At 39.1% G+C, this 21699-nt stretch overlaps 1 protein-coding gene across 1 annotated transcript in view; it reads right to left on the reverse strand.

The window, feature by feature from the left end:
* ppil2 (peptidylprolyl isomerase (cyclophilin)-like 2) overlaps positions 1-21699 on the reverse strand; it is a 162562-nt gene that overhangs the window by 53135 nt on the left and 87728 nt on the right. The window contains exons 15-16 of the mRNA XM_055655154.1: positions 3165-3282; positions 112-168 (exon numbers count right to left, since the gene is read on the reverse strand). Coding sequence (XP_055511129.1) covers positions 112-168; positions 3165-3282 — 175 coding nt within the window. The remainder of the gene's footprint in view (positions 1-111; positions 169-3164; positions 3283-21699) is intronic.

A 21699-nucleotide genomic window follows, 5' to 3' on the forward strand; every position in this document is an offset into this window, starting at 1 on the left:
GTTTGTCCTTTCTTCTGACCAACTTTCTGTAAATTTACAACAGCAGTAGTTTAAAACAAAAAATCTTTCAGTTATTATTTAACACTTAATATAACATCCAGTATCACTTACTTTCCGAAGATTGAGTGCTTTTTGTCCAGGTAGGCACATGAGCGAAATGTAATAAAGCTGATAAAACAGAAGAGACAATTGTAAATATCTGCTTTTGAGCATTGGCTACTCATAACGGTTGTTCAGGTATTGAATTGCAGAGCTACTTTTATTAGGCCTTAAATAGCGAAACAGTCTTGCATGTGCGAAACAAACTACTCGATTAACTTATTCCGAGCAGGACCCTTCTTCAGACTGATCAGTCTGAGAAAGGCGCCCAGACACGAAGTGGAATCTGTCCATTTCTCTCCACAGATGCGGGCTGACCTACTAGGTTTCTCCAGCAGTTTGCTTTTTGCTCAAGATTCCTGCATCAATAGCCAGTGTCTCCTTTGTCAGAGCCAGAAAGCTAAAATTAAATCAAAAGGACAACTCAAATGGAAAATTAAAAAATGCAAATTTTAATAGGTAGTAAATGGACATTTCATTAACGTCATCATTAGTGGATATTTAATTAGATTTCCATTTATTATATTGTAAGAAATTGGCGAATTTTATTTTAGTTTTTATTTCTATTTATTTTATTGTAAGAAATTGGTGAAAAATGCATTCCAACCAATCCAAAAATGCCGCTTCAAAGTTCTGGGTGCTGATATCGTGGAAGACCTGTCTTGGGCCAAGCACATGGATGTAATCATGAAGAAGGCGCGTCAAAGCTCTACTTCCTTAAAGTACTCAGAGATCGGGCATGTCATCAAATACTCTAGCAAAACGTTCCAGGTGCACTGTAGAAAGTATCCTGACTAGCTGCATCATGACCTGGTACTGCAATTCCAATGCACAGGACTCAAGAGACTGCTAAGATTGGTAGCCTTCACTATCGAAAGCACCTGCACAAGCACTGCTTCAAACAGATGGAATCTATCATCAAGGAACCATGTAATCCAGGCCATGCCCTCTTCTCACTGCTATTGTCTGGCGGGAGGAACAAAGGCCTGAATTCCCACACCACCCGGTTTACGAACACCTACTTTTCTACAACCATTATTTTCTTGCACTAACCTGCACAAGCCTAATCCTACCTCAGTAATTTAACACCACATATCACGTTTTGCACTTCCTTTGCCTTCTTTCTATTGTGTTTTGCACTAATGTCTCGTACTTTTGCAGTCTTTTTCATTGTACACGTACGTCACTATACTTGTGCATTTGACAATATATTTGACTTGGCTTAAAAAGCATATCCCTAAAATGTGGATGTTTAACATAAAATGTAATAGCTTGATAATGATTTCTAATTTGGCTCTTTTAAGGACGATGTGGGGCTCATGCAATGAAGTCACTTCTAAGTTGATTGAATAAAGTATTGGAAAAAGATAATGAAATACATTTCTCAGCATCAGGAGTATCCATAGTTAATTGTTGTGATACAATTACGAGTGATGGCTGTTACCAAATATTTCAGTTTATATCCAATGTTATTATAACCAAAATATAACCAAAACATTTCCATTTAATTATATCCAATGCTCATTTAAAAAAAAGTAAGAAGGGAATTAATAACAATCCAGTCTGACTGTGCATATATCATATATCAAGATAATGTTATTTGTCACTTATTTTTATCCCCCTTTTCACTCTCTCTCTCTCCCCTTGCATCCCAATTTCTTTGCTAAGAAAAGAGCTCTGATCTACTCCGTTCTTTTCTAAAACTATCTAAAACTGCCCATCTGATCAAAAACTTTTAAATGATTTGCACCCTCAGGAAATGCTGGATGGCAGAAGGCAAAGAGCTGCAATAAAAGGTGCTTTTTCAGGTTGGTTGCCAGTGACTAGTGGAGTTCCGCAAGGGTTGGTGCTGGGGCCACTTCTCTTCACGTTGCATATTAATGATTTGGATAAGGGGTTTGAAGGCTTTGTGACCACGCTTGCAGATGATGCTAACATAGGTGGAGGGGCAGGCAGTGTAGAGAAAGCTAGGTCTCTGCAGAAGGACTTGGACAGGTTAGGAGAGTGGGCAGAGAAGGGGCAGATGAAATTCAGTGGAGCAAAGTGCGGAGACATGCATTTTGGTAATAAGAATAAAGGCGTAGATTATTTTCTAAATGGAGAGAGACTCCAGATATTGGAGGTGCAAAGGGACTCCCAAAAAGTTAATTTGCAAGTATAATTGGTAGTAAGGAAGGCAAATTCAATGCCAGCATTTATATCACGAGGACTGGAATACAAAAACAGAGATGTAATGCTGAGGCTCTATAAGACGCTGGTCAGGCCACATGTGCGAGTACTGGGAGGAAAATTGGGCCACATATCTGAGGAAGGATGTGCAGGCTCTGGAGAGGGTCCAGAGAAGGTTTACAAGAATGATTCCAGGAATGAGTGGGTTAGCCTATGATGAGCGCTTGACAGCACTGTCCTCTACTCGCTAGAGTTTAGAAGGTTGAGAGGGGACCTCACTGAAACTTACAGAATAATGAAAGGCATAGATAGAGTGGGTAGAAAGGACGTTTCCACTGTTGGGAAAGTCTAGGACCAGAGGTCATAGCCTCAGAATTAAAGGGCACTCTTTTAGAAAGGAGGTGAGGAGGAACTTCTTTAGTCAGAGGGTAGTTAATCTGTGAAACTCATTGCCACAGAGGGTTGTGGAAGCCAAGTCAGTGGATATTTTTAAGGCAGAGATAGACAAATTCTTCATTAGAACGGGTGTCAAGGGGTATGGGGAGTAGGCAGGAAAATGGGATTAGGAGGCAGAGTTCAGCCATGATTGAATGCCGGAGTAGACTCGATGGGTCGAATGGCCTAATTCTACTCCTATAACTTGTGAAATGAAGTTATGCGAGAATTTGTTTTATCCTGGATACAGTACTCAAAGCAGAGAATTGAAATTCTGAATAATGGGAGTGATTTCTTCTACAAACAAGTATCTTTTCCCTTTAGAGTGAAAGTCAAAAATCCTTTAAATACATTTTCGGGAAGAGTATTTTACAAGCGTGCTAAGTTCAGTAAACCTAATACAGAACATAATGTAACTATCTTATTTTTATTACAGGTTTGGAGGGAAGAAAGTCACTTACAATTGCGATTTATTGGTGTTGGGTCCTGAATTGGCCATACTGAGGATGCCTCGACCAGTGTGCGAGAGATTGGGTTTGAACTCATCCTTGAAAGGTTTCCCCCAGTATGACTCTCCACCTGAAAGCATATGAGCGACAACCATTAAAATGAAGTACATCCATATATCTGCTGTCCAGTCAGAGAATTGATGGGAATTTCTATAGAGATAATTGCAAGCGAGTGAAGCATCTCACTACTTTGTATAATTGTTCCTAAATTCATGTGACTGGTAGGTTGTGGATTTTCTCATTATTTTTTGAACACAGAAACTGAAGCAACCTATGGCATCCCAGAACAAAAAAAAACATTCATGAGTTTTTGAACTTTTAAATGTGTCCTTTTTCTGAATGTACAATTCGAAAACATTCAAATTTCATGATTCTTTGCAAGCAAATGATTGATTTTGCACGCGCCAATGTAATGTAACAATGATAATCGCAAACACAACCTTGTAAAAGATTCTCCTTTCAGTGTCAAAGTGGCTGCAGATTTCAAATAGAACACTTGAAACATAGAAATATAGAAACATAGAAAATAGGTGCAGGAGTAGGCCATTCGGCCCTTCGAGCCTGCACCGCCATTCAATATGATCATGGCTGATCATCCAACTCAGTATCCTGTACCTGCCTTCTCTCCATACCCCCTGATCCCTTTAGCCACAAGGACCACATCTAACTCCCTCTTAAATATAGCAAATGAACTGGCCTCAACTACCTTCTGCGGGAGAGAATTCTAGAGATTCCCAACTCTCTGTGTGAAAAAAGATTTCCCCCTTATCCTTAAACTGTGACCTTGTTCTGGATATTGAATATTGCTTTCTTTATGTTCTTACACTCACAAGAATGATTTATAATACATTTGCTTCTCTTCAGTTGTGGGATCAAATCAGCAAAATAAAATGAGGAAAATGGAGAGTTAGTGTGCAGAATTCTCAGGTAAGATTCACTGGTTGCTGCAAAGGATTCCTAATGTATTGCTGCCATGTAGCTGTTTCAACTGCAAAATGTTTGGTAACTGTCTGTAAAGTCAGTATTGTAAAGTCAATCTAACTGGTCAGATCTAAAAATATTTTTTGAAAATTATTTACTTCAATGTTATTAATGTTTATACATTCCCAAAAATCATAATCATTTAAAGACTATGAAATCAATTACGCAATTTTGACAGCTGACGGCAACAGGTGTGGAGCTGTGTTGGCTGTTAAAGCTTTCAGAGATATGCCAGGAGTGGACCTGGAGACCAGGCAATTATGATTTTGAGAAACTGCAGGCTGATCTCTTACAATTTGCCTGTTATATTTCACAGGCAGGGCTACAAGTTGCTGAAGTTGGCAATTCCAACATACCACCTTAATCTGCCTCGTGCACACCATCAGCATCACACAATAATGGTGGTCCAAAATGTTGATGTCAACCTTACAATGAATGGCCTCTGTGCTGTAAGTATTTTATAACTGTAATATGATGTAACAGTGTTAGGATTACCACCTCAATCCTTGTGAAATTCAAACACAATATGTTCTCTTCATGACCATTTAGAGAATAGAGAAATAGAAAATGGAGTCAAACAAAATAACATAGGCAGAAAGAGTAAAGAGTGAGACAGCAGAGGGTCACAGTGTGTGTGTGTGTGTGTGTGTGTGTGTGTGTGTGTGTGTGTGTGTGTGTGTGTGTGTGTGTGTGTGTGTGTGTGTGTGTGTGTGTGTGTGTGTGTGTAAGAGCAAACGTGAAAGCGAGAATGCAAGTGAGAGTGCATTAAAAAATAAGTTAAAGAGAACATTTGAAGTGGATTAGGAGTTGTTCCTCTGGTCTTAGAAATTCACTGGATGGATGTCTGAAAATTATATACACACTTAAATAATGAAATACAGAATGATGTTCAACCCACTGAACATTGGAACCTGCATTGGCATTGCTTTAATGGAAAGAGGGGAAATGCTAACAAGCAATAAGAGCAAGGCCCGTCTACCATGTACGCAGTCACTTGATACAAAGATAACAAATTCTAATCATGGCAATCAATCTCTACAAATTTGTCTTGAAAAATCTGGAATACGAATAATTGCATTGGTGGAGAGGTCTGATAACAATAGGTCTAAAAGCAACTCTTTCCCCTTTAGTCTGGTACATGCTTCTCATGATGCCTTTAAAAGCGTATATATCATGCCCCAAAATTCTGACCCTTATTCCAGTCAGCAGTGGCATAACAGTCCGTGGCATTGAACTCAAAAAGAGTTATCCAAAAAGATCTTGTGATGAATTATTCCTTCCCCTAACGTTAATTTCATTATGGCTCCATGAAACGCAGCATCACGTAACAGTGATGTCTTGAGGTCAGCTGAGCAGCCAGAATTGAACAATTTGCGCAGATTATACACAAGAAAACAGTCTCCAATTTTCAAACTTTTTACAGAAAATGATCTGAAGTTTGAGACATACACAAGATTAAGGCAGAAACAACATGTCAAGTAAATTAGACCAAAAATACCAATTATTTTTTATTATTTTGTAAAGCATGGAATCTTCAAATATGAAAAAACAGTGTCCGTGTCCAGAATTATTTTTGTAAAGCATGGTTTAAAATTATTATTTCATATGGTCCTAAAATGTCAGATAAACTTTGTGTAATGGAGATTATTTTTCCATGGGATTTTAGAGCATATTTATGTAAAAAGTTAAAATTCTCACTTCATACAGGATTTTTACCTGTGATGAGCTCCCACAGTGCTCCATGCAGAGCAACAGGATATCTTATAGGTTTCTGCATCATACACAGCATGTGAAGACTTCGGAAGGAGCTGTTAGTTTCATTACAGTAGCAAAATCTATTTACAATGTCTGATTTATTCTATTCATTGTCCAAGTAATTTTATATCTGAGAATTGAACACCAATGGATGTATGGAGTGCAAAAATGATTCAACAATGTTACCATTTTATGAAGATGAATAGCACAAGCCTGAAGAATGATTCTAGACTTCTGACTCTTTTTGCAATTACTCATTGGTACTTTGAAAGATATGTCTGATATTTGCTGGTGTCGGTTTAGAGAATATTTTTTCCCCAGTATCACTGAAGTTATGAGAGTACGGGTATTAGTGAAAAATGTGCACGTATGATATTCACTCAGCAGTGTTTACTACATAAATTTGAGGATACATGTTTTATAACAGTTGCAATAAATGATACCGACTTATGTACAGTAGAATGCTGCCTGGATTAGAGGGTTTTAGCTACAGGGGTTAGATAGACATAGATTGTTTTCTCTGGAACAAGGAGAGATTTGATAGAAGTATATAAAATATGAGGTATAGATAAGAAATATAGTCAGAACCTTTTTCCTCAGTGTAGAAATCCCCAACACTAGAGACTTATAGCTATAAGATGAAAGGGGAAAAGTTTAATGGAGATGTGCAGGGCAGGTAGTTTACACAGACAGTCGTGGGGTCCTGGAACGCATTGCCGTGGTGAGGGTGAAGGCATATATGACAGTGGCATTTAAGAGGCTTTCAGATAGGCACATGGAAGCGCAGGAAATAGAGAGATATGGAACATGTACAGGCCGAAGAGTTCAGTTAACTTGCCATCATATTCGGCATAAACATTGTGGGTTGTAGGGCCCATTCTTGTGATGTACTGTTCTATGTACCAAAGGGTAAGGCAAAGATGTAACCATCTTTCTTGATGAAGCATTTATAGATTATCATTTCAAGAGATAAAACAGGAACAATTCTTGGAGTGTAAAACCTGGGTAATTTGAACCCATTATATATCAGTATTTTAAAACATTCTATTATGGTATGGTTTCTAGTGCTATGTTTTTAAATACAATTAACATTCTCAACAACTTTTTTTTTGACACTGACACACATTGACAGAGGAGCTAATCGAAATGTTGTTTTACCCATAAACTAAACAACATCAGTTTGATTGATAACTGGAGCAACACTTCTGCTGTGGGGTGGTTGAAACCAGTCAACAGCAACATGGCTATCACAAGTTTTGGTAAATGCACATTGCACAGACATCCGGATGCCAAGTCCAGAAAGCTACAATGGAAAAAGATACAGCTTGGAATACTTTAACAGAATGCTAAAGTTTGATTTTGCTTAATTAGACCAGTCCAGGGAGCATATATTATTTATTTAATCCAAATCATGGGATTTTATGATCACAGCTTTTATGGTTTAAACTAAGCAAATCTAATCAAAACCTATTACTCTGTACATCTGTCTTACTTTGGAAGTAAACAGCTTAATGATTTAAATTAGGCCAAGACACATCTGATATTGTGTTTCGACAAATTGAGGACAGATGCAGATAACTGGTAAGCAGTTGTCTTACTGCATTGGTCCCATCTATCTTCAACACAATACTAAAACAGTGGAACATCTGCAATGAAAGTATCTTGGAGTATTCATATTACTTAACTTGAGAAAGCATCTGCAGAGGTCGCCTTTACATGGAATTCTCGTGCAGGGTTTTGATGAAATACAAAATGCCCCATGACGTCTGTAAAGTGCAGATCACCTGGAGCAGTGGGGGCAGGTTGCTGGAAATTCTGGGATTAGATTCCAAAGGTGGTAGCAGAAGAAGGAGTATAATAGTAATGATGTGAAGGAGGGGGAGTAACAGTAGGGAAACAGAAGCAGGATCCCAGAGAGAGCAAAAGGAGGAGTGGGGTCCCAGAAGCAGCAGGGGGGTTCACATTGACCTTGTTGAGGGAGGCTAAGAAATGAAGAAGGAACCCAAAATGTCACCTATTATTTCTCTCCAGAGATGTTGCCTGCCCCGCTGAGTTACTCCAGCATTTTTTGTCAATCTTCAGTGTAAACCTTCCTTCCTATACATACCTCAGAACTTTGCAGCATTAATGTTCAAAATGGGCCAAATTCATGAAAATAGTTTATTGATTCTTTCCTGTCCACCTTGGAAAAGAATAAAGTGATTATTCTGATATTAACAAAGGAAATGAATATCCAAATATGTTGCAGCAGGGTTGTATCATTTACTTACGATTATATTATTAGCCCTTAAGAATACGGAAGTTAATATAGCAGGGAGCATGTTGTTCACATAAATGTGCTTTGCGTAGAATACAGAGTGCTGGAGTAACTCAGCAAGTCAGTTTATGTCTTTATTTACTCTGTGTGGTAACTTTGTTGATCAAAAATAATTAGGTGCAACGAACCATAGTTAATATAGAAGGAACCTGAAAATAGGTCGAAATAAACTTTTAAAATGAAGACAGGTTAATTTTGATGCAGAACTTGAGCTGTTTGGTAAAAATTCAAATTCAAGGGCAGATTTCAAAGAAATTGGTAAGTGGCAATTGACTTCATAACAGAGAGCAGGGAGAATAATTTGTTAATAAATGTCATGGCATGATTTTAGGAAACCTCCTGAATTTTTTTTTCAGAGCCCAAGCTCTGCTGAAACATTCAGAATTTGATGCTAAGGAAAGAGTTGTAGTTGTGGAAGTGGGTTTTGGTTAACACCTTATCAAAGACAAGAAGGGAAAGAGACACTCAGAGGATGAACAGGTGAGAGAGACAATTGGAGAATTGTCTCTCGGTTGAGAATAGTCGAATTTCTTCATGTTGGCAATGACAATGAATGCAGAATTGAAGGTGCTAAGGTACTTGGGAGTGCTGGTGCAGGATTCCCTAAGATTTAATTTCCAAGTCAAATCGGAAGTAAGGAAGGCAAATTTAATGGCAGCATTTATTTCGAGAGGACTAGAATATAAAATCAGGCTGAGGCTTTATAAGGCACTGGTCAGACCGCATTTGTGTTGTGAGCAGTTTTGGGCCTCATATCTGAGGAAGGATGTGCTGGTGTTGGAGAGGGTCCTGAGGAGGTTTACGAGAATTAGCCCAGGAATGATTGGGTTAACATATGATGAGCGCTTGACAGCACTGGGCCTGTACTTGCTGGAATCTAGAAGGATAAGGGGGCACCTCATTTAAACTTATCGAATAGTGAAAGGCCTGGGGAGAGGGGATGTGGAGAGGATATTTCCACTTATGGGAGAGTCTAGGATCAGAGACCAAAGCCTAAGAATAAACGGACATACCTTTAGAAAGGAGATGAGGAGCAACTTCTTTAGTTAGAGGGTGGTGAATTTGTGGAATTCATTGCCAAAGAAGGCTGCGGAGGCCGTCAATTGATATTTGTAAGGCAGAGATTGATAGATTTTTGATTAGTACGAGTCATTCGGGGGAGAAGGCAGGCTAATGGGGCTGAGAGAGCAAGATAGATCAGCCATGATTGAATGGCGGAGTAGACTTGATGGGCCGAATGGCCTAATTCTGCACCTATAACTTATGAACTGAAGCATCCTTTAATTTATAAAGGTGGAATTATGTGTATGATAAGTGGCTTAAGAGACAAACTACCCAGCAATTATGTACTTTTACAATTTCATGCAATTAACAAGAATAGATTATGTACATTATTGGGAACCATAATATTATATCTACAGCTACAATAACATGAAGCACCACATGAGGCGGGTGAAGAAAGGCTCATTGGTGCATCTTGCGGGTCGGGGGTGGCGTCAGAAGCCGGGGCTCTAAACGGCTGGGAAGACAGTGTGTGCCAGGGGTGGCATCAACAGGTCCATATACTAAATCTGAAATCCATTATGAAGTAGTCCGTTAAAACGAGGCTTTACTGTACCACAATTACCTTTGCGAACTACAGACTCAAAATTTAACAACAATGCAAATTGCAGTGGCGAGTACAATACTCCAGTGGACTCATTTCTACTGAACTGCAGCCTAAACCACAATTCTTCTTCTTTCATGTGGTGCATTCTTAATGGCTTACTGTGTGATTTCAAGCGGTGTCAGGCTAGTCACATTGTCCAGTCCATATTTTCAGTAATCTTTGGTAATTACTAAATGACCACCATTCTGGATGCCATTATACACGGCTGACAGCAAATCATTTTATGTTGCAGCTTTCCTTGAATGTTCTGACTATCTACTGGTCTCATCTGATTTCCTCTGAGTTCTGAACATTTATGGAATTTCCCAATGAGAACAGGAGTTATATATAATGTTGGTGAATGAATGATGTGCATCAAAAAATTTAAAGTCTGAGGTAATTTTAACATATTTGGAATTAAAAAAAACCATTATCTAAGTTGCATAAAACTGTACCTGAATATCACTAATATCTTCTGGCCAAGAAGATAAAGCTCAATTTAACAACCGATAGGAACAGTTTAAAAAATAAATTAATCAAGCTAAATAACTAGAATAACAAAATCAGGAAACATAGAAAATAGGTGCAGGAGTAGGCCATTCGGCCCTTCGAGCCTGCACCGCCATTCAATGTGATCATGGCTAATCATTCAACTCAGTATCCTGTACCTGCCTTCTCTCCATACCACCTGATCCATTTAGTCACACAAGGGCCACATCTAACTCCCTCTTAAATATAGCCAATGAACTGGCCTCAACTACATTCTGCGGCAGAGAATTCCACAGATTCACCCCCCTCTATGTGAAAAATGTTTTTCTCATCTCAGTCCTAAAATATTTTTAAACTGTGACCCCCTGTTCTGGACTTCCCCAACATCGGGAACAATCTTCCTGCATCTAGCCTGTCCAACCCCTTAAGAATTTTGTACGTTTCTATAAGATCCCCCCTCAATCTTCTAAATACTAGTGAGTACAAGCCGAGTCTATCCAGTCTTTCTTCATATGAAAGTCCTGACAACCCAGGAATCGGTCTGGGAAGTACAGTGCCTATTTAGTTCTACATTTCTTTCATATATTTGCCCATTTTTGTCTGTATATATTTCATTCAGGCAGAAAGATAAATGTTGCCTGTTAATGCAGCTGATGTCTAGAGCCCAGGTCAAAATCTCTAATTCTCTCCTCCTGGCATAAACAGATAAAAATCAGACACTCGCTGAATAGTAATTAGCTAATGAACAACATTAATTCAACCAGAACATGGTTACGGAGGAGTAGCTGCAACTGACGGAGACTAGAGTAGTTATGTAGGTTCTTGACATGATCAATTCGTAATCAGGCACTAGTACGTGCAAAACTATTTAAATATGACAAATAGAAGTTACAGCCATAACATAATTAAATATAAACTAATTTATGTACAACTATAATTAGAAGTTGGGGCAGCGATGCAAAACCAGATGAAGTCTGACCTATGGAAATACAAACACAAGATGAAAGGCATAAAAGGTCTGATCTTTTTCATTCAAGCAATGCAGATTATAGGGTGAAATTGTAGGATTTAATGATGAAAGGGTTGGGATAGGGTAGACTGCTTTTAGTAGTAATTGAAAAAAGACCTAAACATTGAATGGTCAGCACAGAAAACAGGAGAGAACTCTTCAGAGTTTTGAAGTAGGATAATTTGTCAATAGTAGTGGCTCGGAAGTGGTTACATGGGTGGTTATAAACTAAATGTTTCCAAAGTTCAGAAAGATCATAGAAACGATGATGGTTGTGTTGGTACTGATTGAAGATGTGTGTGTTGGGGTGATTGGAGGAGCCCAGATGTTAAATGGTGACATAATGGCAAAGCAAAAAAACGAATCTTGCCCTCGTAGAACAATGTTGCCGATTCCAAAAACCTCAACGAAGCCCTGATGGGTATATTTTAGTCTTGTAAAAAAATTGTGCTAATGGAAAAATAAAGAGATAGAAAAAGGAATCTAATGGTCATGGGAGAATTTATCTTGATGGGAAACTGAACAAACAATGTGTCCAATGTTGCTTTGATGCTGTGTTAAAAGAATATACATAGTTCATGGTTCCATATGTCATGGAACTAGGAACAAGATTATCTATTTGAAAGGAACAGGAGACTGCCCATGCCAGAATCTGGAGCACCAAAGAAACTCAGTGAGGTGCACAGCGGGTCAAGCAGCATCTATTGAAGCAATGGGATGACAATAACCTCTCCGTCAATATCAGGTGGACGAAGGAGTTAGTTATTGACTTCAGGATACAATGCGGTGTACACGCCCTAGTCAACATTTATGGTGTCAAAGTGGAGATGGTTGAGAGCTTCACGTTCCTTGGCATAAAGATCATTAACAATTTGTCCTGGACAACTACATTGAATCAGGAAGTCGAGGATACAATGGCAGGGAAGGCTGCTGACTCTTGGGTCCAAGAGCCTGGAGATGAGTTTTGTTGGGATTATCGTTTTGATCAATACATAGGAATGCCAGAAACTTTGGCATGTCTCCAGTGATTCTTATCAACTTCTAAAGATGCTCAACAGAAAATATCCTTTCAGATGCATTACAGCTTGGTTTGGCAACAGCTCTGTTCAAGACTGCAAAAAATTGCAGAGGGGTATGGATGTAACACAGGCACCATAAGCACATAGGACCTGATGACTAACCTACTTCAAATACAGATGGCACCGTTATCAATTCTTAACCTCTGCAATATCCCAACTGCCTTTGTTTACAAAAACATTAGCAGAAATCTCTAGTTAAAACAGGTATAAAACCCTCATGCAGCATTTCTATCATGCCCTCTTTCTCCACACATGATCTCATCGACCCAATCTTCTTCAGCGCGATCTACTGAGCGTTTCCAGCCGCTTCTGTTCTTTTTCCAGGATCTGCAGTATTTTCTATTTTCACTTAAATCAATAACCTCCACAACACAACCGTTCTGGCCAATGGGAACAGGTTCTCTTATTTAAAGAGCCTTCATGATTTTTGAACACTTCCATCATTATCTGTACTCCAGGGAGAACAATTTCAGTTCCACCAGTCTTCATCCTATGTTTCTTGTGCTTAGGATCAATCTACTACCCATTTATTATGTTTATACTTTGAACATATTTCGATTTGCTGGTCTAACTATGTTTCCTCTTTGCCTTTATTTCAATTTCTTAACATTCCCTCTGGTATTTCTATATTTGGCCAGATGTACTTGACCTCTGTCGTAAACCCCCCCTATTTTTGCTTCATCTCAAATCGACTTATTTTCGTTCATCCATGAATTTCGGCTTTTAGTAGCAAAGGCACTAGTTGCCCTACTTTTCTCCAACTATTATATACCTAAACAGTATTCTAACCATTCTCAATTCAAGGCCTCGAATTGTTTAAATTGAGCCTTGCCTGCCAAGCTTTGATTTCAGTTTACCCTAGCAACAACAGTAAACAGAAGATATTGGAAGCCCCTATGGGCATTAAAAACTAAACATGTTGGAATGGAAAATAATAAAAATGGAAAGAGAAACAGAGCTTGTAATCTTTAATCAGAACTAGAAAATGTTAAAAATTAATCATGCTTCATGCAACAGCAAAAGGGGGAGGGTGGAAAGAACAGAGATTGTCTGTGATGGAGTGGAGTCCAAAGAGAGTGAACAAGACAAACGACGGTACTGCCAGGAGAGGGTGGTGAAGACTGGTTAATCACAGATGAACTATTACAGAAAATGATGAAAATACTCATTAGGTCAGGAAACATATCTCGGCCAGAGCCATTTTCAACCTTGTAAAATTGGCACTCTTCCAATTTCAAAATGTTCTTCCCCCTTTTCCTTGTAATTCTAAATATTGTGATTCTATTGTTGTTTCCAAACTGTCCTCCCATTTGTGACTTGTTCTCCTCCTTCCCAAGGAACAGATCCAGCAATGCCTCCTCAGCAGCTTGGAAACATACTGACAAGACAATGCTCTCCTGAACAATTTCAGCAAATTTTCTCTCAACTTTCCTTTAACATTGTTACTAGCGTAATTTTTAGGGTATTTAACTGCTCCCCTACCACCATCTAAGATTCCTGCCCTCACAATAATCCCCCTTTAGATTCACTCTGTATTCTCCTTGCTGGAAACTGTTCTAAAGCTCCCTAATAGTGATGCAGCAGGTAGAACTGCTATCTCACAGCAACAAAGGCACAGATTGGATCCTGGCCTTGGGTGCTGGCCGTGTGTAGTTTGCACATTCTCTCTGTGACCACGTGGGTTTCCTACTACATCCCAAAGCCGTAGGAGCTTGTAGGCTATTTTGCCTCTGAAAATTGCCCTTAATGTATAGGAAATGGATGTGAAAGTAGGATAACATAGAACTAGTGTGAATGGGAGATCAATGGTCGGCATGGACTCAGTGCTTGTTTCCAAGGTGTATCTTTCAATCAATCAATTCAATCCTTCTCTGGCATTGTCAAATTTTATAATGTTGATTACACACCTTCAATTGGCTTTGGCCATCTTACCATGCAAAACAATTCTTTATACATTTAGGGTTTGTTCAGCTATTGCAGAAAATCAAGTCAGTGTCAAGCCAAAAGGTGGGAGAGAACATTTTCTTTGAAAGATATTGCATTATTTAGCAGTTGTGAAATAATTATATTTTCAAACTCTGATGCCTGCAGGTCCCTGACTCCTGACAATTTGACTGCCTTACTGCTTTCAAGGACTATAGCAGTCATTTAAAATTTTCATATTGCACACCAGGGTGGAGTCGATCAGATTGTTGTATTCTTTGCTGGAAGCAAAACATGTTGCTGTGGCAGCAGGCAGGAACACAGCAAATGCCCTTGTTTACTGTTGAAAAATATACTGGTGCTTTAACTGCTTGACGTACAGACGAGGGCCCATTGGAAAAAAAAGCAAAGAATCAAAAGGGCTTCTACGAGTTAAATGAAGCTTCAAGCACAGAGTGATTTACTGTGGTCAGCAAAGCACCTGTGAAGGAAGGGATTTTCAGAAATGCATCATCAGTCATCCATTAGCAGGTTGCTAAGATACAGTGAATAATTATTGAAGCAAATATCAACGTAGCATCACATTCTTAGGCACACATTACTTAGCAAAAGTTAACCAGTAATGAATGGAGGAAACAAAGTCAGATGCAGCTGTGCCTTGGAGTATCAAAAATCAGCGGTGGGCATTTAGTTGTTGCATCTCAAAAGTGAAAATAAGATGCTTATTTTCTAGTGAGGAATACTGAGTATGTGCCTGATTCTCAACAAGAACCAAGACATTACGGGCTGTGATTTAATTTTCTGACTATCGTCAACACACATCTCATCAACATTCTCCTCAATGTTATTGCACTGCATTGAGGAGGGGGATGGTATAGCCAATTAGGTTGCCAGATGTCCTACTGAGGCAGTGGCTTGAATTAATGAGAACAGCTCACATTCACTTACTACCTTGGTTCAATGTGGCACCTAAAGGAGGAGGATCTTTCTCAGTTAAAGCCAGCCTACTGCAGGCTGTTAGTATGATGAATGAGACATAGTGCGGTACATAGTACGTGCAGTAAGACCATTCACTCACTGCATTAGTCGCAAGGTGACCTTCGGTACGAGGTTCTCGTGGTTCATCGAAAACAAAAACAATCTCAAGCTTTTCCTTGCAATAAAAAAAATAAAACACCGGAAATGCACAGCAATTTTGTCAGCAATAGGGAAATTGAAGAGAGATTAAAGGTACAAAGGCATGGGACTCCAGAGGCTTCACTAAAATTTTAACCAGTTGTTTCCCTTTCAAATGCAGACTGGTGTCTCATGTATTTTTTTTATTATTTTACATTCTCATGTCAAACCTCCAACAATCTAAAAATGCTTCAAAATACTTGAATAAACTAAGACTTATTCACAATGTTATTAGTTTATTTCACGTACTTAAAATACTGTTATTTGTGAAATATTTTTTGGGAAATAATTGAGAAACGGGTAATTAAAAAAAAAAATCACCACTGTCAGCATCAATGATTTCAATATTTGCATTTGCAACCAATTTTCAATGCTCCATGAGCAGAAACAAGGGTTGTAATGTTTTATCACCTTCACCTCAACCACAGAAGAAATAACTGTCCTGTTATTTAGTATTTCAAATGTTATGGCCATTTTCTTCTTTGAAATAAGTCCGGACTTCTCACCTTTCTCAGAGAGGGCTACTGAATACAGGGAAGACAACACAACTTCCTTTCTGCTACCATTCAGATTCAGATTCAATTTAATTGTCATTGTCAGTGTACGGATATCATCCGTTCTGGTACCCATCAAGCTGTCAACTGCTACTATGCATGTTGTGTACGGTCTTGTTTAAATGAATGCATATTTCAATCTCTCAGTAGCACCTGTTAAGAGCCGAAAAGCACAGCTTTCGAGCTTATGCACATTTTACATGATGTTGCTGGGTCAATCTAAATAACCCTCAGCTCTGCACCATCTGCCAAAAGCAGCTTATTGCTAAGTTGATGCAAATTCTACCTACAGACAAACACAACAGAGGTTAAGAAGGAACTGCAGATGCTGGAAAATCGAAGGTACACAAAAATGCTGGAGAAACTCAGCGGATGCAGCAGCATCTATGGAGCGAAGGAAATAGGCAACGTTTCGGGCCGAAACGTTGCCTATTTCCTTTGTTCCATAGATGCTGCTGCACCCGCTGAGTTTCTCCAGCATTTTTGTGTACCTACAACCGAGGTTAGCTCCACGATATACAAGTTTTGCCTCTGGTCTGCACAAGTTGCTGCATCATTTGCAGCTGACTGATGCCATCCAGAGTTGTGATCAAGAGCTACCTCTCACTTCCAGCAATTGAATCGTGTAATCAAGGCTGCAGTATCGAATCCTTCAGTAATGTGCTGGCTACCTAAAACACCTGGTGTGAAGGATTGTATTTTTGCTTTCCGTACACATTAAGATTGAAGAATAATCGGCCATAGTGCTTTTAGCTTACATTTACCACTCGGTCAATACCAGTATCAGTCTGAATGCAGATACAATCTACACAATCTAAGCTCTACCGAGAGGGTCTGCCCCATATATGACACTTAGTGAGGGAGCAAGGAGCCTCCACAAAAAAACATCAAACACCTGAATTTATCTGTGCCAAAGTTATAAAGGATAAAGGGGGAATCTTAAGGATAAAGGGGAAATCCTTTAAAACCGAGATGAGAAGAACTTTTTTCACACAGAGAGTGATGAATCTCTGGAACTCTCTGCCACAGAGGGTAGTTGAGGCCAGTTCATTGGCTATATTTAGATGTGGCCCTTGTGGCTAAGGGGATCAGGGGGTATGGAGAGAAGGCAGGTAAGGGATACTGAGTTGGATGATCAGCCATGATCATATTGAATGGCGGTGCAGGCTCGAAGGGCCGAATGGCCTACTCCTGCACCTAATTTCTATGTTTCTATTAGAACTCATCGGGTAACCACAAGCATAATTTATCATGTGACGAGCAAATGAATGAATTCACAACAACAACTTTCATAAATTATAATAACATTTTTTTTAACTTTAACGTTGCAAAACATCCCAAGGCTCTGCATAGCAGCATTACAAAAGTAATGATGATGTGCAAAGGCATTGCCAAAAATGTTAAGTTGTGGAGCTTTGTGAAGAGAGGTGGAGAAATTTCAGAAGGGTATTTCCTGAGCTTTCAATTGGCAGGCAGCTTGCAGTAATGGAGTGGTTTAATTTCCAAATGACCAATATTCTGGAATTGGAGTGGCAGATATCTTAAACATCTTTTGGCCTGTAATTAAAGAAATGGGATGATTTCTATAGCTCTAGGTTATCAGTTTTTGCAGCACCTTTAATCTTTATATTTTTAGTTAGCCAGAGACTCTAGCTTTAGCTGCCCTTCCTTTCTACCTCAAGAAAATAGCTTTCATCTATACCTATTTATTCTGAGATCTCCCAATCATTACTCATCCACTGATTGACTTTAGACTGGTTTATATAAACACTGCACCATCTGCTGGAAGATGTATGATTATTAAGGGGCTGCAAAGTTCATCTAGAGACAAGCAAAACAAATAGGTTAGTTATAAATATCCTATCATTATGCCTACTCTGTACAGGTGCTGCTGCACTTGTACCTAACAAATGCTGTCCAAAAGTTATCAGCAAGAACCATTTTGCTTTCAGCAATTCAATCATATAATCAATTCGCCCATATTTAATCCTTCAGCAACATCCTAGCTGCTTGATTCATCTGTTTGTACAGCCCCTTTTTTGTACTCATTACAGTTGAAGGATAATGGTGCTACAACATATTAAGCTTACACTTGTCATTCAGTCATTGCAGGACACTATTAGTCTCAAGGCAGATACCCTCGTGACAATAAGGCACAGACTAGAGGGTGCTCAAACATTTGGTTCACAACAGACAGAACAATTTGGACATAAAACAACCCCACCCCCACTGAATCTATCAGAACCGATTGGCTTGGTTAGACATCTTTCCACAAATCATTTGCAGAGGTTAGGGCTCTGGATGAAGCATTAGAGGACACAAAATGTGCCTGGGAAAAAGGGGCTGGAAGAAACAACAGAATTGTAATGGAGGATATTTCATAAACAAGAGGGATCAGACAGGGAAGAAAGTCAAGGCAGTTTAAGATGAATATATTTGCATAAATGTGCATAGAACATGGGAAATAAGATTGGTGCGCTGCAGGAACAAGCAACCAATATGATTAAAACACAACATACTTGAGTAACTTGGCGCTAAGGGAGTATCTCTGGAGGGAATGAATAGATTATGTTTCGGGTCAAAACCATTCTTTGGACTATTATTGACTCCTCTCACTTCTTCAAGTTAAAGTTGTAGCCATGAGCACTCGCATGAGCCACTGATAAGGCTGCCCTTTTCTTGGTTTTGTTGAACAGTCCTTATTCCAAACATACCTCGGCACCATTCCATGAATCTTTCTCCAATACAACAATGACAGTCGGGGCTGCCTCCTGCACCTGTGCGTAACCCGCTAATTTAATCAATCTTACCATCTTCTCAAAGTACAGTTGTTTTGATTCAATCTCTTTACAATGCCTACGTATAGATACTTGTACTGAACTGCATGCAAAAATTAATTTCAGTACACCTTGGCACATGTGACAAAATGCCATTGACATATTGAATTCAACTTCAACCAGTTGAACTCTTACAGATCCTGCTTTCCTTTTTCATTTTCCATCACTATTCTAAACCTGACCATGGTCCCAGTTTCCCAATTACTTTTCGACAGAAACATACATCACTTGCCCTACTTCATCCCTGTAACTAGATACAGAACTTCTCATTGATGGAAACAAACAGATCTAGAAAACTCAAACATTTTTAGAAATCTTCCCTCCTTTCCTTTACACTGTTACCTTCCTACTTTAAATTAGATTAACCAAAGTCCCTTTTATCATAAGGTTATTGACATTGAAATCAAGCAATCTTTTCTGGTGCAGTAACAGTAACTTTGATCAACATTATCACATTATCTTTTATTTTGCCCTTTCTTATTTTTCCTGAATACAAAGCAGTTCTAGAATATCAAGTCATCATTCGATCTTCTTTCGGAGTCAGATCTCTATAATGCTACTGTTTTATAGTTCCATGCAACTTCTTGTGCCTTTTTCTCATCCATATTTATATTCTCTGTGTGATTAAACACATTAATCTTTCTCATTTGATGCCATCATTTTGGAAATAGTTCATATTCTAATATTACTCATTGCTTTCGGTCCTTTTATTTATTTTGGATGAGAATTAGACCAAGATGGCGGTGGTGGAATGTGAAGGGGAAAGTCGGCAAGAGTGAACAGTCTGCGAACCTACGTCGGAAAGCACTCTGAAGTTGTGCGATTGGCTCAGAAGGCAGCATATGGCAACCTCAGCATATGGAAGTGAAGGAGCAGCTGATGGCAGCGATGCACAGTGCATCTGCAGTGGTCGTGGGTCATGGTATTGGTGGAGTGGGCTGCAAGACGCCTTGTAGCAGCCATGTGAGCAAGTGAATCAAACACAGCCTGCAATAGCTGCACACAGCAGGGTTGGAACGTGCTGGACATCACGCTGGGTCAGGTCAAGCCCTACATCATTGATCCAGTGCTGCCAGGACTGGGGCTTAATGTGAGAAAATAAGAAATTGTATATCTCCTTTGGGCCAAGATCGGGCTTTTCAAAGACTTGAAAGTAGCAAGATGGCACCGAAACTTAGCGACTCTCTGCATACTGTTCCAGACAAGTATTTATTATACTTGGAAAGTATGATTTGATTTGATAGCATGCATAGCAAGCATTTCACTGAATATCTGTGCACATGGCAATAAATTACCTACAGGCACTCCCCAACTTGGTAAGGTTAGGCCCCACAGACCCGTGCGTTACTTTAAGTCCTAAAAGAAATGCTACTGTGTATGCGTACATTTCCTATTCACCGTGAGACCATGGGGAGGTCCGACTCAGACACATGTGGGACTTTCGCTGCGGGGGCCATAGGGGAGCTCCGATGTGGAAACCACAGGGGAGCTTCGAAACGGAGACCACGTGGGTATCAGTAGGTTTAAAGAATTGTTTAAGTGTGACTTTACCTCACACTTAAGTTGCCTATTACGTACGTTGGAAAGTGTCTGTATCTTTAAATTTGTGGCTTTGTGGAGCACGAGTGTTGAGCAATATCGTGGAGGGTGTGCTGTCACCTATCCTTACTGATTGTGTTTCATGGTTCAGTAAGTCACAGATCCAGTTGCAGAGGGTCTTAGGTTCAAGAGTTTTGAAATTACTTTGGCTGGAATTATGGTGTTGAACTAGATTTCTCAATGACCAACATCATGGACCATGCTGATGCCTCTGGTTATGATGTTTCCCCACAAAAAAGAAATTGGGTCAGATCGGGTCATGGCATGCTAATCTGATTTGGTATTTATCTGGGTCAGAGGAACTTAGTATTTCCACATGTGCCCCATGTTCTTGAACAATATTTGGTGATTCATTATAAAAGTGATCATTCTTGAGACTATTTGTTTATGGCAATGGTTGAGTCAGGAATGGAAAAAGATCTATTTATTCGGACCCTGGTCAAGTTTTAGCTATATTTTATAGCCAACTTCAAGAACAGATTTATTCCCCAACTGTTGAAAACACAGCAAGTCATATTCAGTGCAGCAGCAAAACTGAAAGAAGAGAAGGTGATGAGCTAAATCAGAATGATTAATATGCTTTTTTACATAAACAATTTCCAAAATCATTTCAATGACAGTAATACAGTAAAATGAATCCAGAGCTGAGAAGGATGACTAAAAGATTATATGATGAGCTCAGTTTTGTATTGCTTTTAAATGAAACCACAAGAGACAGTTTTTGGCAAGTACCAGTTTCAAAGAATATAAAATAAGGTAAAGTTTAATAGAAGCAACATTTCTACAGTTGTGAAATTGTTAGAATTAAATGCTTTCAAGTGGGTCACTCAAGGCCGTTAGTGGAAAACTGCAGGCTAACAGAACTGGCATTGATAAAAATGAAAAATCACAGTTTCATTGCCAATCTTCTTTCCATAGCCAAACTAGATAGTGTTATTTTGCACTGCAATTTATCATATAATTTCAAGAATCGAGACATAAGCAGGTGCTTAGAGGTGCCCTGCAATTGGACAATATCGAAGTATAGGAAAGATGGAGGGTAGAATAAGATTTAAGAGATTATTTAAATTTAAAGACAGACCAGGTAAGTGGATAGGCCAAGCCGCAATGGAATTTGGAA

This window comes from Leucoraja erinacea, chromosome 25 (genome assembly GCF_028641065.1).
Source record: "Leucoraja erinacea ecotype New England chromosome 25, Leri_hhj_1, whole genome shotgun sequence".
NCBI lineage: Eukaryota > Metazoa > Chordata > Chondrichthyes > Rajiformes > Rajidae > Leucoraja > Leucoraja erinaceus.